General features: G+C 40.6%; 1 protein-coding gene across 2 annotated transcripts in view; it reads right to left on the reverse strand.

Annotated features, from left to right (window-relative positions):
- Positions 1-1,443: 1,443 nt before the first annotated feature.
- SETDB2 (SET domain bifurcated histone lysine methyltransferase 2) overlaps positions 1,444-17,038 on the reverse strand; it is an 80,997-nt gene continuing 65,402 nt past the window's right edge. For both annotated transcript variants that reach the window (XM_030882313.3, XM_030882312.2), the window contains 9 exons: positions 12,916-13,049; positions 9,740-9,774; positions 9,475-9,546; positions 8,093-8,148; positions 7,147-7,329; positions 6,655-6,706; positions 5,804-5,935; positions 4,188-4,259; positions 1,444-2,275 (listed from right to left, as the gene is read on the reverse strand). In XM_030882313.3, the coding sequence (XP_030738173.1) occupies positions 2,136-2,275; positions 4,188-4,259; positions 5,804-5,935; positions 6,655-6,706; positions 7,147-7,329; positions 8,093-8,148; positions 9,475-9,546; positions 9,740-9,774; positions 12,916-13,049 (876 nt within the window). In that variant the 3' untranslated portion in view covers positions 1,444-2,135. The remainder of the gene's footprint in view (positions 2,276-4,187; positions 4,260-5,803; positions 5,936-6,654; positions 6,707-7,146; positions 7,330-8,092; positions 8,149-9,474; positions 9,547-9,739; positions 9,775-12,915; positions 13,050-17,038) is intronic.

A 17,038-nucleotide genomic window follows, 5' to 3' on the forward strand; every position in this document is an offset into this window, starting at 1 on the left:
GGGTGTCTTGAAACTTGAGTTTACCTCCTGGTGGGCGGGGCTTGGGCTCAGGTGGTCCCACGACTGGTGCTGGCCTGCTGGTGGGTGGGGCTGGGGCCCAGGGGATTCTAGGGCTGATGCCTGCCCACTGGTGCACAGAGCTGGATCCCAGGGTGTCTGGGTCTGTTGCCTGTGCACTGGTATGTGGAGTTGGGTCCTGGGCCCTCTGGTGGGCAGGGCTGTGTCCTGGGACGGCTGTGGGCTCAGGGGGGTCTTAAGGGGGCGTGTATGCTCCACCCCAGTTGTTCTGCCTGAAGTATCCTGGTACTGGTACCTATAGGCTAGTGAGCAGGGGCACAGCTGGATCCTGAGACTAATAAGCTAGAGGGAGGATTCCAGAATGGCGCTTGCAGGCACCAGTGTCTCCATGGTGGAATGTGCTCCCAGAAATGGCTGCTGCCAGTGTCTTTGTCCCCAGGGTGAGCTCCAGTTGCCTCCTCCTTCTCTGGGAGACTCGCCACGATCAGTAGGTAGGTCTGTCCCAGGCTCCTTTCAAATTACTTCTTCTGCCCTGGGTCCTGGAGCATGAGTTTTTGGGTGCACCTTTTAAGAATGGAGTCTCTATTTCCCCCTGCCCTCTGGGACTCCCAAAGGTAAGCTCCACTGGCCTTCAAAGCCAAATGTTAATAGGGCTTGTCTTCCTGGCACAAGACCCTTGGGTTTGGGGATCCAGATGTGGGGCTCAGACCCATTGTTTGCTGGGAAGAACCTCTGCAGTTGTGATTATTCTCCCATTTGTGGGTCGCCCACCCAGTGGTGTGGGTCTCGACTGTATTGTGTTTCTGCACCCCACCCCACCCCCTGTCTGGTTGTGGTTTTCTTGGTATCTTTAGTTGTAGAAGATCTTTTCTGTTTGCTTCGGTCTTTTTGATCCATAGTTCTATAAATAGTTGTAATTTTGGTGTGCCTGTCAGATGAGGTGAGCTCAGAGTCTGTCTCCTCTGCCATCTTCCAGAATCTTTTTTTGGCTTCCGTAGTTTTTTAAGTGCCTCAGGTGATCCTGATGTGTAGCCAAATTTGAAAACCACTGAGATTTTGCCCCTCAGTTATTAATGACTTGGGCTGGGGTTGCCATTACAACAGGAATGGACATGTTCTTCCGTTTATATCATATTCTTCAGCAGATATTGAGCATATTATGTGCCAGATACCATGTTGGAGACTCAGATCAAACTCATGGTGAAGTATGTAGCACTACTGTGGATCAAAGTAGTGTGGTAGAAACGCAGAAATGTGGAGCTTTCAGAGGTCAGACGTGGTAGTAGGGCATACAAATCTTAATTGTGTATTGTTAGGTTGAGAAAAACCTTCAGAGAGACCATCCAGTTTTAAATGTTTGTTTTGAAGATGATGTTATGCCCATGTGCTGTGGCTGAAGAGAAATTTTAAAAACACACAGGTATGTTGGGTACAGGTATAACGTTCAGATTTATTATATCAAAGAAACATTAAAGGGCTGGAACTAGTCTCAAAAGATAAAAACAGTTTATGCATTTTTTCAACATTTTTTGAGCATGCTAGCTGCTGGGAATGTGATAGGGAGGAAAACACAGGAATAGTGAGTTTCTGCCCTTAGACTGCTTATACTCCAGTGGTTTGATGTATGATAGAGTGGCTTACACCGAGAAAGGGATAGGAAGAGAAAGTACTCTCAGATGGAATAGGTATGAGGACATCAGCAGGAGGAGCAGTGAAGACTTCACAGCAGGATGTGCAAAGGCCCTGGGGGCAGGAGCACCTGGAATCCACTTAGCTCACTGTAGTGGGGGTGGGGGAGGGGGGAACTAAAAATCTAAAAATCCACCAAAGGATTTTTAGAGCGATGGGAGGCATGGCCCAATTTACTCAAGTAGAATCAGAAATATTTTACTGGGGGGGAGGGGTAGAAGTGAGATGATGAGGAGGAAGAGGAGGCAATAAAAAGGAATAAGATGCCAAATCAGCAAGAACAGTTAAGGGCTGGTGAGGATCAGAGTTTGAGGGCCAGAGAGACTCGAGGGCCCTAGTGCTAAAGATGTGTGGCTTTCACAGGCCCGTCTCCAGCTTTCAGCCTGTTTGCAACTGTGCTTGATTCCTGGCTTACGAAATGGTCATTCTTAAGAAGACAGAGAAGAATCTGAAGTAGAACTTGACTGAAGCTCAGAGCACAAGGTTTGTTTTAAGCCCTGAAGTAGCTCAATCTCGTCCTTCAGCTGCTGCTGCCTTTGTTCAGATAGATGAATTTTGTTCTCTATTGCTATAATAAGAAAATTATTTCAGGTTATTCAGTAGTTTTATACACAATGCACTATTTCTAGCCTCTTCTGAAAGTGCATAGTACACAATGCGGTGCCCCAAATGAAAAGGATCTAGGGTCTTGTGAGCAGGAATTGATGCTTTTATGCTTTTGATTCCTCTTCTAGTTCAGGATACAATTCTAGTATTTATCACACATAAAGCTGGTCTGTAAATCTTTAAAATTTTGTATACATTTATAGCAGAAAAGGCACTTCTGTATACTTTTGAGGATTTGAAAGCAGCAACTAAATAACCTTCATGCTACACAATATCCATGTTGACAGGATGCCATTAGACTATCAAGAGTTAAGGGCAAATCTTTCAGAGAAATGCATCCAATTTTTAATGTTACATAAAAGCTTTCGGTTTTATTTAGAAATAGGAATGCTTTCATTGTGGAAACTTAGAAGCTACTTTAGTTAGGCGTTATAAACTATAATATTACTCAGTGGCAATTTTTTAAACACCTCAAGAATATCTGTATACCTGCAGTTAACTTTCTGGAACACTGAAAAAGATGAATTAAGCAAAAGAGTCTTTATCAGTTGGGGTGTGAGAAGTTAAGTCTTTTAAGTTGGTTCTCATGCGATTCCAAATAGTGTCACCCCCGGGAGCTCACACCCCCCAAATACTACACTATACTGTATGTACTCCCAACTAACTTAACCTAGGTAGTGACATGTTCCAAACATGTTACTTTTATATGAAAGAAAAATAAACATACATGAAAGTCACCTACAAAATAAAGCTTTTTAGAAAAAAAATTTAAAGGCCTCTTAAAAAAAAAAAAAGGATATTCCCATAAGACGTATGCAGACATTCTCAAGAGACTGGTAAAAAAAACACTATTGTTGACTTTTTCTGCTGATTATAAATGTAATACAAAATTCAAATAGAAATGTGTAATATGAAAACAAAAATGAGAAAGGCTTGTGTATACTGAGACAGGAATATGAACTAATATTTTATCCACAGGGAAAATCTATTTTCCTAATATACTTGCTGGAAAGACAAATACATCTCTGGAAAAGAACAGAGTTTAGGGCACTGTTTGTGTACAACTTCAGGGGGAGCCATCTGCCTTAAACTCTGTGTCAACCTGTGCCCTCCACTCCCACCGGGATGTGCAGTGCACAGCCTGCCCAGCTGTGTGGGGCAGCCTTGATGGAGAAGTCAGGTCAGACTCATCAATGTGGAAACTTAGCCTGTTTTGAAGGCATCTGAAATAGTGGTGAAAGGACCACTGTTTGATGTTTTATGGAAAGGTTAACTCTCTGTTTCCACTAGGTTTTCTTTTTCAAAAGTTTCTTGGCTATTCTTTTTTTTTTGATGATGAACTTTAGAATCAATCACAACCCTTCCTCTCCCATTAGATTTGAAGATTAATGTTGAAAGAACTGAAATTTATACACATCATACCAAGTGAGAGGGAGACAGTGCAGCATGGTTTATCACAGCCTCACCAGTTCCTGCTGATTTCCAAACATGGTGCCCAAATACTTCCATTTTGCAATTAATTTTTTGTTTCCACTTTTTTAGATGAGTTCTTTTTCTGATTACAAAAGCATTGTGTGTATGTATAAAATGTGGAAAATACAATGAGCACTAAGACAAAAGAAATTACTATAATCCAGTCACCTACAGATAACTACTGTTTCCATTTATGTGCAGTTTTTCTGTGTGCATGTGTGACCCTGTGTATATATATTTTTTCTTCTGTGTGTGAGGGCTCATATTGTTTTTTAATGGGCTTTTTCATTTAATGCAAGGGTGAACATTCTTCTAAAATAGGATTTTTATCACCTGAATAGTGTTATTTTAATATATATGATAAATGTTTATAAACTTTGCTGCTCAGTTATAACTCTTACCTGCTTGAATATTTACAAATGCATCTTCAAACAATCTGCAGTCAAAAAGTGAAGTCCCAATTTCTTCATAGTCTGGAGGAAGAAGAACATTTTCAGTTTTAATTTAAATAACTTACATAGGCAGAAACACCTCACAGAATAACCCTCAAAAAGGAAAAGCACACAGAGCAGGCATCCCCTGTGGACTGCAGTGGCAGCAGCCTCACCAGGGAGCTCGTTAGAAATCCAGATTCTTAGCACCTTTACTGGATCAGAACCTCCAGGGATGGGGCCCAGCCATCTGTTTTAACAAACCCCCCTGGTGGTTCTGAGGGGCATGCTCAAGTTCGAGATGTGCTTGGTCTAGAGACAAGAGTAAACGAACAAAAGAATGTCAAATGTCTGTTTGCTCTTAACTACACTTCTTGGTTTTGTCCTGTAGAAAAAAATCCCTTTCAAATAATCATATATTTTACATTGTTACCCAAAATACAGACTGTCGAGGTTTTTCCTTCTAAGACAGCTATACAGTCGACCCTTGAACAATGTGGGGTTGGTTAGGGGTGCTGACCCCCGTGCAGTCACAAATCCAAGCATAACTAACTTCACAGTCAGCCTCCCAAATATGTGGTTCCTCTGTATCTGTGGTTCTGTATCCACGGATTGTATAGTATTTTATTGCATAGTATTTATTGAAAAAAACTCAGGTATAAGTGGACCCGTACAGTACAAACTCATGTTATGTGTCGACTTTATTTATAATAAAGTTTTTAAGCTCCTAACACAGGTTATGAGAAGGCTAAGTGGCTGTATACCTGCGTGTACAAATGGAACTTCAGCGTCCCGAAGAGCTCTTTCTGAAAGGCCACATTTAACTAAACCAAACATCAACCAAAACATTAAAATTACTTCTTTCTTCTATACTTTACAGTATCAAAAAAGGCACTTGCTTGTTTAAGGAACAGAATTAGAGTCAAATCAAAACTAGCATAATGAATGCCATTCTCAGATCTTAGCAGCAAGCGTGCTCAGCCGCAGGGAGCGGGGGGAGCGCAGGTGTGTGACTGAACCTGGTTCTGAACTTGCCCATTCTCTTGATGGTCACTCAGTTATGAACCTCTGGAAAAGACATTAAAACTTTCAGGGAATCAGGGTATTTTTTACTAAAGTAATGATTTTGTCAATTACCTACCTCCTGTTGATTTATAAAAAGACAAGAGATCTGGAACAATAAATTGTATTAAAGAATGAGATAAAGGATGTGAAGGCGATCTGGCTGCGACATGTGTCACCCCACTGATCGCCAGGGTTGATGCGGCTGATCTGGCTGGCTAGGCGGGTGTCCCCTTCCTCCCTCACCGCTCCACGTGCGTCCCTCCCGAAGCTGCACGCTCGGTTGAAGAGGATGACCTTCCCCGATAGAAGAGGACCATTCTTCGGTCAAGGGTATACAAGTAGCTGCACTCCCCTGCTAGAACCTCCAAACAGGCTCTCAAGAATGAGATAAAGAAGGAAAAGAAAAAAGAAACAGCGCAGAAAGAAAATGTTTACTTTTTGGGGGGGGGGGGGTGTTGGTTTTGTTTAACATGTAGGTCTGTGAGAAGTCTCTATATGTAGAAATTTTGTTATTTCAATACCTGATTCTGAAGTGGTCTCGTCCCTGAGTCTTTCGTGAATCAAATGAAGTTTGTCTACTATTTCTTCAAATAAAGCATTAAGAAGACCCGCTTCTTTACATTTCTTAAGAAAAGGAACTTTCACAATTGCATCTAAGAATAAAAAAAACATTTCAGAAGGAAATCGTCTGTCTCAGGACAGCTATCATACATCACTTTATGGTCACTTCTTCAGACTTTGCCTAATGGTGGATGAGCATTATTAGGTAATACGTACAGCACCTTTATCTTTTCTATTAATTGTAATTTCATCATACCTCATTTTTTTCAAGCTGAAACAATGAAATGTTATAAAAAGTGAAAATAAAAACTTCTCTGCTTAGAATAATTATATGAATAAAGAGAATTTTCTAAAATTTAGCTTCAAATCTTTGAGATAACAGCCTCCCTCATTTTTTTCTGTCACAGTTGACTGTTATTATGGAACGTCTGTTTCCTTAAGAGAAAGTTACAATTACTGGCTTAAGCTTCTTGGCGGGGGGCGGGGGGGGTCACAGTGTGAGGGGTGGCATGTCATTGGATTCTGAACTCAGGCAACTCTGGCTTCTATATCAAGAGCTGTATCCTTTCTTAATACTGAAGAGCAGTTGGACCATCCCAACCTGTTATAAGTTATTTTGATCTGTTGGGGTTATGATGGAGTGAATAATTATGATAAAAGATTTCTATTCTTATAATTCATTACTACAAGTCTAGAATAATAAAGTGGGATACCAACTCTTAAATTCTAAATAATAAAGTGGGATACCAGCTCTGAAATGGTACTAAGTACTGTAAGTCATATTCGTTAACAGACAAAACTTATAGCAAACCTGTGTGTCTGCCATCCTTTTCCTTCCTATCCAATTCCATTCTTTCCGGTGGCTAAAAGGAGAGAAAGATCAAGATTACTTTACACTAATTTTTTACTGTTGACATTTAATACAGTGAGTCCTCTACATATGAATGAGTTCCATTCTGAGAGCACATTTGTAAGTCCAATTTGTTCGTAAGTCTAACAAAGTTAGCCTAGGTACCCAACTAACACAATCAGCTATATAGTAAGTACTGTACTGTAATAGGTTTATAATACTCTTCACACAAATAATACATAAAAAACAAACAGAAAACAAAACATTTTTAATCTTACAGTACAGTACCTTGAAAGGTACAGTAGTACAGTACAACAGCCGGCATACAGGGGCTGGCATCGAATGAACAGGCAAGAAGAGTTACTGACTGGAGGAGGGAGAGGAGGTGGGAGATGGTAGAGCTGAAGGATCGTCAGCAATAGGAGATGGAGGGCAAGGTGCAATTTCACTCACGCCTGACGGTGATGGCACAGGTTCTGGTTCCTTGCTGGATTCAGTTCTCTTTACCCTCTTGACAAAACGATCCCTTGATGTCTGGGTAGTAGCTCTTCTTTTCCTGTCATAGATGACATGGGAGCACTGGGTTGCATTCTTAACAGCTGCTGCAGTCTTCGTGTACTGTTCTACGTTCGGGTCCTGTGCTTGAAATAAAGTTACTGTACTGCTGTATACAGTACTGTAGAGTACACAAAAGCACAACCACTTGTAGAGGATGCAGACGTGCGACAATGTACTCCAGACACATGAATGTGATTAGACGTGTGAATGCATGTTTGCATCTTTGAAAGTTCGCAACTTGAAGGTTCGTGTGTAGGGGACTTACTGTATTGCATAAAGTGAAAACCAAATTCAGTGATATGCTTATGGTGAAAATCATGTTCCATGTTCATATGTAGATGTAAACATCAAATGTAGTTTTGTTTTTGTCTAACAAAACATTAACAGGTGTAACAAGCACCTCTTGTATAAATAGGGTGAGAGGTTGCTGGCTCATATTAATTAAAGCTTACACGAGCTGTTGCAAATCCCCAAAACATTTTCATATGCTTTACACAGAATAGGAATCCAGAAAATTATGAATCACAAATTAGGTCAAATGTGGATCCTACAGCCGGGAAATACTTGGCTAGGTAAGGATGTTCCACTGCACCTATGCCTGTTTTAAGACCATAAACACCCTGTGGGCTCAGATCCTCTCACTGATTTGGTACCCAGGGATGTGTTACAGGAGCCAGGGGACAGTCATCTCCTGGAGGTTATGTGCTTGGATACCCAAGACACATCCAACTTCTCTTTAATATTCATCATCATCTATCATTGTGTCACCTGAAATTCAGAAGGTTAAAAAAAGAGATTGTATGGAGAAACTTAAAGCTATAATGAAATTAATTCAGATTACCTGTACAGGATTGCCTGTTGAGAGATGTTTTTTCCTCCCCCTTTTACTTTTCACTCCTGAAAAGTAAGCAGAAAAGTATAAATTATGTAGATACTGGAATCCATAAAGGAAAAGACTGATGCTGGACTACAGAAAATGTACAACTCTTATATGCCAAAGGTTATAACAAAGTCAAAAGATATGTCAAACTTAGATTAAATGTTTGCAAAAAAAATGACAAAAGGCCAATTTTTAAAATATAAAAGGACCTTATAAATCAATACAAAAAAGGCAATTGGGTGGAAAAATGGGCAAATGGGTAACTCTGGAGAGAGGGTTCATTAAACAGAAAAATAAATTGGATCACAGGGAAACAATATAATTGATCAAAAGATAGGGGAGTATACTCAGTTTCACCCATAAGTAAAGATATGCAAAGTAAAACAGAATTTTTCATTGATCAGATTAAGATGTATAATATATAATGTCTGCAAGGATTTGGGTCAGTGTGTACTGCTGGTGCGGCCTCTTTAGAAGATAATTAGCCAACAGTTACCCAAAGTTTCATTGTTTATACTCTTTGACCCAGCAATCTACTTACAGGAAGTCTTTCTAATAGTATTGTTACATAAAGGCACAAAGATGAGTGGAGAAAAATGTTAGCTACAGTATTAAATGTGATAGAAAAAAGCTGGAAATAACTTACATGTCAGTCACGCAGAGACTAGTTCAACTGTGGTTCAGCTATACAACTGAATAATATACATAGTGGAATACTATGAAGCCTTTTAAAAATGAGGCAAGATCTACTTATACCCACTGATAGAAAAGAATTTCTAAGATATACTAAGTGAAAAAGCAAAATATAGTAGTAGGTATGTTTCTATACACAGAACATTTTTGGAAGAATTCGAAAGAAACAACGATGGTTTCCTCTGGGGAGAGGATTCGTTACAGTGTTATAATCTGCTTTTTAAAACGAATACATTATTGTCATCTTTCCCTGTCAGTGAACACTGACTGACAGCAATGTTTTTGATAGTATTTGATAAGTTGCAAGGGGAATGGCTGAAGGGTAACGCTATTGTTTACAGAGCGTTGCTTACACCACAAAATGCAGCTGGCATGACAGGGAACTAATAAGCCTTTCCCGAAGAGGGCCTACTCCTGTCCACAGAGAGCATTCCACATCTTGTGTTGGCAAGACTGCTCTTCCGGCAGTACACAAAGGTCAGGTAACCCCAGGTAGCCAGGACCCAATTTTCCTCAGAACGGAAAGGCTAATCATGCATTCTTAGGAGAATTGCATTCAGGGAACATACAGCACTTTATCAGTTTTATCTACTGAAGATTCTGATAGTCTTCTCAAAAGACAAGTAGTCACAAAAGTCAAAGCTTCTTACCATGTTTTGGTCTGGTCAGCTGACTGTAGTGAGAATGGAGGACACCAGACAAAGGCTTCTCTGAGAGTAGGTCTAGTTCACGAAGAAGAAAAGTTTAGTTCATTATACTGCACACTGCACAGGGACTGACAATTTTAAAAGTATGTAACATTTTGACTCAAAAATTTGTATTTTAACTTAGTGAGGCCAGTAAATCAGATTATTCCATGTCTTACCGAAGGTTTACCTTTCTTTAAACCCACAACACTAAATTTTATAGACTTACCATTTTGAAGGTCAGCATGTTGTCGGCACAATACTCTGAAAACATGAAATTTCAAAGAGTCAAATAATTGTATTTACACTTTTCAAATATTATGCCTATTGCACTGTAATTTAAAAGGGAACTAATCTGTTTTTCATGCGGGCTTAACCTTAAATATTTATTTGTTAAAAACAAAATTGCTGTTCAAGCCTGTGTAGTTACTGACAGACATCAAGTGTAGATGGACCCTGTGCCAGCGTCCCCTGTGCCCTTGAACAGGTCAGCGTGCTCTCTGCAGGGGTGAGTGCTGACTACATATTTTGAACAATACTTGTTCATATACAGTGGTCAGTAAGATTTTACTGTATAAAGAAAATACTTAAGAGATCCAACAGCTAAGACACAAGTTTTCATCTGACTACACAAAGTTCTGCTGACTTTCAACAATAAGCACAAAATTGCATGCATTATGTGACGGGAAAGTAGTTTTCTAACTCAACAGGCATCTCCCCCAGATCTTAGATTTGAACTGCATGAGCTTAGAACTAATCAGTGCCCTAGAAGAGGAGGAAGAAGCAGAGCAGCTAGAGCAAAGAAGTGGAGTGAGTAAACCTGAAGGAGCTGCTCAGGCCCTGTTTTCTCTCCAGCCTTTCTTCCTCCGCAGCCCCCAGTTCCCTTCCTTACGGTGCTGACCCTCATGATGCAGGGTCCCCCTCACCTAGGGGAATGTATGAACTCTTCCTGTCGTACATCAGTTCCCGCCTCCTCCATGCAGTCCTCCCAGCACCCCACCCGCCCACCCCCAATCGATATTAATCTCCTCGCCCTTCAGATTCTGGTTTCTCAGCACTTTTGTTTGCCAGGTACTTAATTTTTTTTTTCAACCATATATAAAAGTGGAGATGTGATGAACTCCCATGCCCCCAACCCATCACCCATTTTCAACAATTATCAACTGAAGTCCAAGCCAGTTTCATGTAAATCCCCTCCTGCTCCCATCAGGCCACGTGCTCCTACTAGGTTTGACCTTCTGGTCCTCCTGTGAGGTGATAGTTTTAGTTCACATCTTGCTTCTCTTTATATTCTCACTATACCTAACAAGGGGTCTCGTGCGTGACAGCCACTCCAAATGCTTAAATTCAATTTAAAAATGAAAAAGTTCACCTGATACTTGATAAAACTATGACGAAGAAGATTATTTTATGAGTCTCTATTCATTCGTTCTACTAATATATGATCAGTATTTTTTCAGACTTTAAGGTATAGCAGGAACTTGACTCCTTTTTGTTTGACCTTGTAGCTCTGCTAATAGTCTTTTTAGTGGGTGTTTTAGGTCTTTGGAGAAGTCATAATAAAATAAGCTCTTTGGGAAGGTAAATAATAAAAGTGAAACAGAATATTTCAATTCATGAGTTTCTCAGCAAATCAAATATAAAAAGAATATAAAATTAACATATTTACACATTTCCTGTCTAGTCTCAAGCAAGAAAATACCTGTGTAAAATCAGATTTTAAATTATTTAACAAACTTCTTTGAATGTTAGGCTTGCCCACATTTTAGGATATATGGCTGCTAAGCTTAAAGAGGATATGGTGTCAAAGAGCAAAGACTCTGGAGCCCTGAAGCCCAGCTCTGCCTCTTACCAAATGTGTGGCCTGGATACAAATTACTGTCGGGCCTCAGTTTCCTCATCTTTAAAATGGGGATAGTAGTACCTACCTTACTGGGCTATTAGAGTATTAAACGAAATAACATTTGTAAAGTACTTTGAAGTATTCCTGGCATAAAGTAAGTGATTAAAAGATAAAAGTAATAAAATAGTTCTGGAACACACTGATAAAATTGGGGATATATGCCCAAAGGGGTAAAAAAATCTACCCTCCATGTGGAATTTTAAAGTATCATTTAGGAATGTAACAGATCTTACAAAAATCATATTAAAAATAATCCTCTGCAAGGGATAAATTCGGAGTTTGGGATTAACATATACATACTACTATATATATCAGTAAAATAGGTAACCAACAAGGACCTACTGTATAGCACAGGGAACTATACCCAATATTTTGTAATAACCTATAAAGGGAAAAGAATATATATATATGGGTATAACTGAATCACTTTGCTGTACACCTGAAACTAACACAACACTGTAAATCAACTACTTCAATTAAAAAAATAAAAAAGTAAAAATAATTCTCTCATAACACTAATCCTATTATTCAGATACTATGCCTGAAAAAAATGTATATGTTTCACTGAAATTTAAAATGTCCAGTTCAATCAGAATCTATTCATATGCCCCAAAGAAGTGAGAAGTGTCTGCCTGGCTCGTCAACATTAGACCATCATTCTATGTTTTATTCCATCTCATAACTTTAAAAAGGTCAAACCTAACCTTTTGACTGTTATTTCCTTCACCTTTATATGACATATTCTAGACTGCATCTATGTACAAAAAAGAGTTCGCTGAACATGACCTGAATCAATCAAAAACTGGGTTACTGATTTCTTCTGACTAAACTGTATAATGACTTAACTGAACTGACTTCTTTCATCAGAAGGAAGGTCACGTTTCTTCCTGGATAAAACAAATATACTTATTTTGGACTTGAAATATGCCTTACTGGATCAAAGTTAACATTAGAGAATTATTGAAAAACAAGGAGGAGCAAGATTTCAAAGCCAAAGGCAACACAAACAAGGTGTAAATTTCTTCAAGGACTTAATGACTGATAACTGTATTTGCTGCATAGTTTCTTTATCATTTTTAGAGGCTATTTATAGTTAAGAGGGTGGTGAGAGTGATGGGAAAATACATTCATTTGGAGACAAGATGGGTAAAGCATGGACCTAGAACTAACAAGTCAGGCTCCTTTCCTGTTTACAGAAAAGAGCGAGTGTGAACTGGTTCCCAGCCTCGTGGCCACCGTTAGGTTACTTGTGCTACCATGTCAACCAGTGCTTTCTATGAGGAAAGAAAGGATGCAGGGAGAGTAAAACCCAAAACAAAACCAACCCTGCTTCTTTTCTTCCTATGACACTTAGGGAAGGTACTTTCAAGTTACGTTCCCAGCTGGGCATCTCCCAAACCACATTCTTACTTGGAAATCATTTGTATAAAATTAGCTTTAAAAAGTCTCCTTGTCCTTATTCCATCCCCCAAACGTGGCTTTAAAACTGTTTTATTAGATACCTGTAAGTTCCTTTAGATCCATCAGCTTGTAGAACTGCATGGTCACTCTTGGCACAGAAAAAGTGGTAATTCTTGAGACAGGATTTTAAATCACATCCCACGGTGGCTCCTGCTTTCCCACAAAATGTGCATTTCTACAGAAGAACAGATTTTACTGAGTAAGCACCTGATTTTTCAGAATCTTTGTTAAAATTTAAAGTTAAAGATGTCATCAAATATTATTTTTAAGTTGGCAGTCCTAATGTCCTCAGCTACAAACACCTGGTCCTGACATTCAGCTGCTCATTTTGAAATTTCAGCAAAACCTCAACTAACTGGAATGTTTTGTAATGATCTGATTAAAAGCAGAAAACCCTTTTTGCTTCCAAAAAAACCCCCTCTCCTCTCTTTTTAAAAGAGATTTCTAAAAAGCAGGGTTGGCAACACTGTCCAGCTCTAGGCAAGAGGTTCTGTTGGGGACACTGAGCCTGTGACCAAGGTCAGCTCCTGGCAGTGCCACTAACAGCTGTGTGATCTCAAGCCAGTCCCTTCCCCCTCTCTTAGACCCGAATTCCTCCCTGAGGATCACAGTGCCTGTCTTACAGAGGCACTACTGAGGAGATGTGAGAGAAAGGAAGTGAAATCTCTTTGGCATCTATGTAGAAAGGCCAAAAATGTAAAAAAAAAAAAACAAAAACAAAAACAAAAAAGCCCCTGAGGAATAAGTTTTTTTCTTAGCTCAATTCATTTGATCTCTTGCTTTTATATATCAGTCTATTGGTCTGCTAGGAAGGTGGCGTAGAGATGGCTAGGAGGAGAGTACGTGGCCACAGAAACCTGTTTGGGGGAATCTGAGCCATGACCACAGCTGGTTTATATCATGCTCTGGCTGAATGACGGCGCACAATGAAACCACCTAGCAAAACAGGAGGTGACAGCTCACACAGTATCCCAAGGTCAGCACAAGCAACTATATAAATAAAGGAAATTTAATTGTGGGTGAGAAATTAGATTGTGCAAAAGGCAGAATTTGAAGTCAGAGCACAAAGAATGATTTAATGTTGGGGGGCCATCTGACTATATGTATAGGAAAGAAAGTTAGATCCCTACCTCACAATATATTCCCAAATAAACTCCACGTGGATTAAAGCTTTAACTATATAAAAAATAAGTATTTTTAAAAAGCTGCAAAAAATTAGAAAATATAAGAGAAAGAAGAAAAGGACAGTACTGAGGCTTTCTAAGCAAGGCAGGAGACACCTTGAAAAAGAAAAAGACTGACAGATTTGACTATATAAAAAATTTAAGCTCGACTTTTAAGGTGATAGATACCATTTAAAAAAAGGGAAAAGACTGTTTGCTGCATAGTAGATAAAGGGTAAGACTCTGATAGCCCACAGAAAAATGGGAAGAGAATACAAACGGGGATGATGGCGGACAAATGATGTGCTGTTTACTGAGGAGAAGTGAGCAGGTTTGGATGGATCGTGTGTATGAGTGTATAGGGGATGGAACTATTCTTTTCCGGCCAGTTTAACATGAGAGGCTATTACCTATCCAGGTAGGTATGTCAGGTTGGTCATCGGGGCTGGAGATAAGAGTCTCGGCATAAGAATGGTATTGAACCCATGGGAACTGGATGAGGTCATGTAGGAAGGATGTTCAGATTGAGGAAGGAGCCCAGGAAAGAGCCTTGGGCACTCCAAACTGTAGACGTTGAGCAGAGGAGGAAAAACAGCCAAGGCACCTGAGAAGCAGCAGCCAGAAAGGTAAAAGACATACTAGCAGTGTATGTCCAGGAAGTCAAAAGAAGGAACTACTTCAAGATGCAGGGCAGGGACCACTGTGTGATGATACTGCTGACAGGTCAACTAAGGTCAGACAAGTGACACTGTAAATGACCAGTTCTTTGTGTATAAGGGAGAGTTTTGTTTTTTTTTTTTAAGATGACATGATCAGTTGATCATGTTTATATGCTGACAAGAATAATCAGTTAGAAAGAAGGGATACTGATGTGAGGGGGTAGAGGAAAATGCAAGAACCTAGTCCTTAAGGAGGGAAGGAGGACGGCTCCAAAGCCCATGTGCAGGGTTGGCTTTGACAGGACGGAAGTCAGAGTCTGGGGACAGGCTGGTGGGCAGTGGTTTGGACAGTAGGGGTTCCTGTCTAGTCGCTTCCATTTTCTCGGTAAGAATCTGGCAAAGAAATGTACAACACCAGGAGTGAACCCTAATGTAAACTATGGCTTTTGGGTGTTTCTGATGTGTCAGTGTGGTTCATCAGTTGTAACATGTGGAGGGTATTGATAAAGGAGGGTATTGATAAAGGGGAGACTGTGAACGTGTAGGGGCAGGGGGAATACAGGAACTCTGTACCATCCCCTCAGTTTTCCTGTGAACCTAAAACTGCTCTAAAAAAGAAAGTATCCAAAAAAAAAAAAAAAATCAGGGATAGTCCTCAACTTGGCAAGGAGAAGTTGGGGTGGAGCAAGGTTTTAAAGAGAGATGATAGGATGTGAAAGAGTAAATGTGGAGGGTGGAGGATGAAGTGCTGGTTGTCTGTTTGAGGTTTATGGCCATGAATCTAAGATCAGTCAAAACATCTGTGGGTTTTTCTCCGGTTAACTGCTCAACTACCAGCGCTACTCAGCTCCTGCAGACATCAGACAGACACACTTCCCCAGGCTGGGGCTCTGCTCAGTGAGTAAGGAGGGTGTCCAGGGGGTTTGCAAGGGAGTGACTGCTGTGCTGGACCGTGGCCAGGGATCACTGAAGAGCTGCTGGAGCTGGGTGAGCCGGGAGGATTGGGATGATTACTAAAGAGGGGTAACGTGCAACCTCTCCAGTGATCAGGGAAACGCAAGGGAAAACTTTCTGAGACTGGCAAAAATTAACGAGGTTTGAGATGTTCATTTTCGTCACGGGCTGGGAGAAGTGCTCTTTCATCCACTATGTACAGAAGCATAAAGTGGTACAGTCTTTCTGGGGGATAGTTTGTCAGCATGTTTCAAAGATTTTAAAGGGAATTCTCTTTGACTCAGCTGTTCCACTTCTAGGAATGTGCTGTATAGCACCAATCAAACCAACACACGAGGATAATGCACAAAGATGTTTTCTGCAGCATTCACTATCACAGTGAAAAACTGTCAATTCATTATCTAAGGGCAGGGAATGGCTTCACGCCTTCCAGTACATCCTGTGGAATTCCATGAGGTCAGTGAAGAGAATGCCAGGGACAGTCCTATGCTTATGGTTTCATGAATGTGCCACATCTTCTTTCTTGCCTTCCACGCTTTTGCACACCCTGTTCCCTCTCTCTGAATTTCCCCCGTCCCCATCCTCATTCCCCCCTACATTCCCAACTAGGAAGGCTTCCTGAGCCCCAGCTGTGCTGATCTGCCTGCTCACTGAGCGGCCCATGCTGACGTTTCTCAAAGCACATCAGGCGATGTGGAAATTGCCCATGTATATGCTGACATCCTGCAAGGACTAAAAAAATGTTTGTTCCAGGTCACTAACCTGACTGTGGATTGTGGTGGTGGGTAGGGTGTTAGCGCTCGTGCTTGCTGTACCACTGATTAAGCTGCGAAGGGCCTGTCACGGAGGGAGTCTACTACAGCAGACCCAGTAGAGCAACTACTCAGCATTCTTCCTTCCCAGGGGGAGCTGACCCCAGCTCCGAGGGTAGATCCTGATTAGTTATGGTCGCCTCTAGCAATCGGTGCAGAAAGAGGGGTGTGGCCTAATTAAACTTTCAGAAGGGCTCTTAATCCATGCTTGGGGATGAACTTTCTCTTGTGATAAGAGCAAGAAAGCCTGATGCTTCAGCCGCTGCCTGTGGCCACCCTATGATCACAAAGGGACCAGCTGATATTGTGGACAGGAGGGCAGAAAGGATGATGGGCATGATCCATCATTGAGCCACTGAATCAACCAACTGCGAAGTCAATTTTTCCTCTAAGTTAAGAAAATAAGCATCACTTTTTTTTTTTTAAAGCCAGTTTGTTCCTTCCACTTATAGCCAAAGCATTCTAACTCATATCTACTTTGCCGATGAAGCATATTGTAGTTTATTTTAAAATATTAAAATATTCAACTGAATCTAAGTTTCCAATATAGGTCCTACTTCTTTCAGCTCTCCACGT

Source organism: Globicephala melas, chromosome 18 (genome assembly GCF_963455315.2).
Source record: "Globicephala melas chromosome 18, mGloMel1.2, whole genome shotgun sequence".
NCBI classification, from domain to species: Eukaryota; Metazoa; Chordata; class Mammalia; order Artiodactyla; family Delphinidae; genus Globicephala; species Globicephala melas.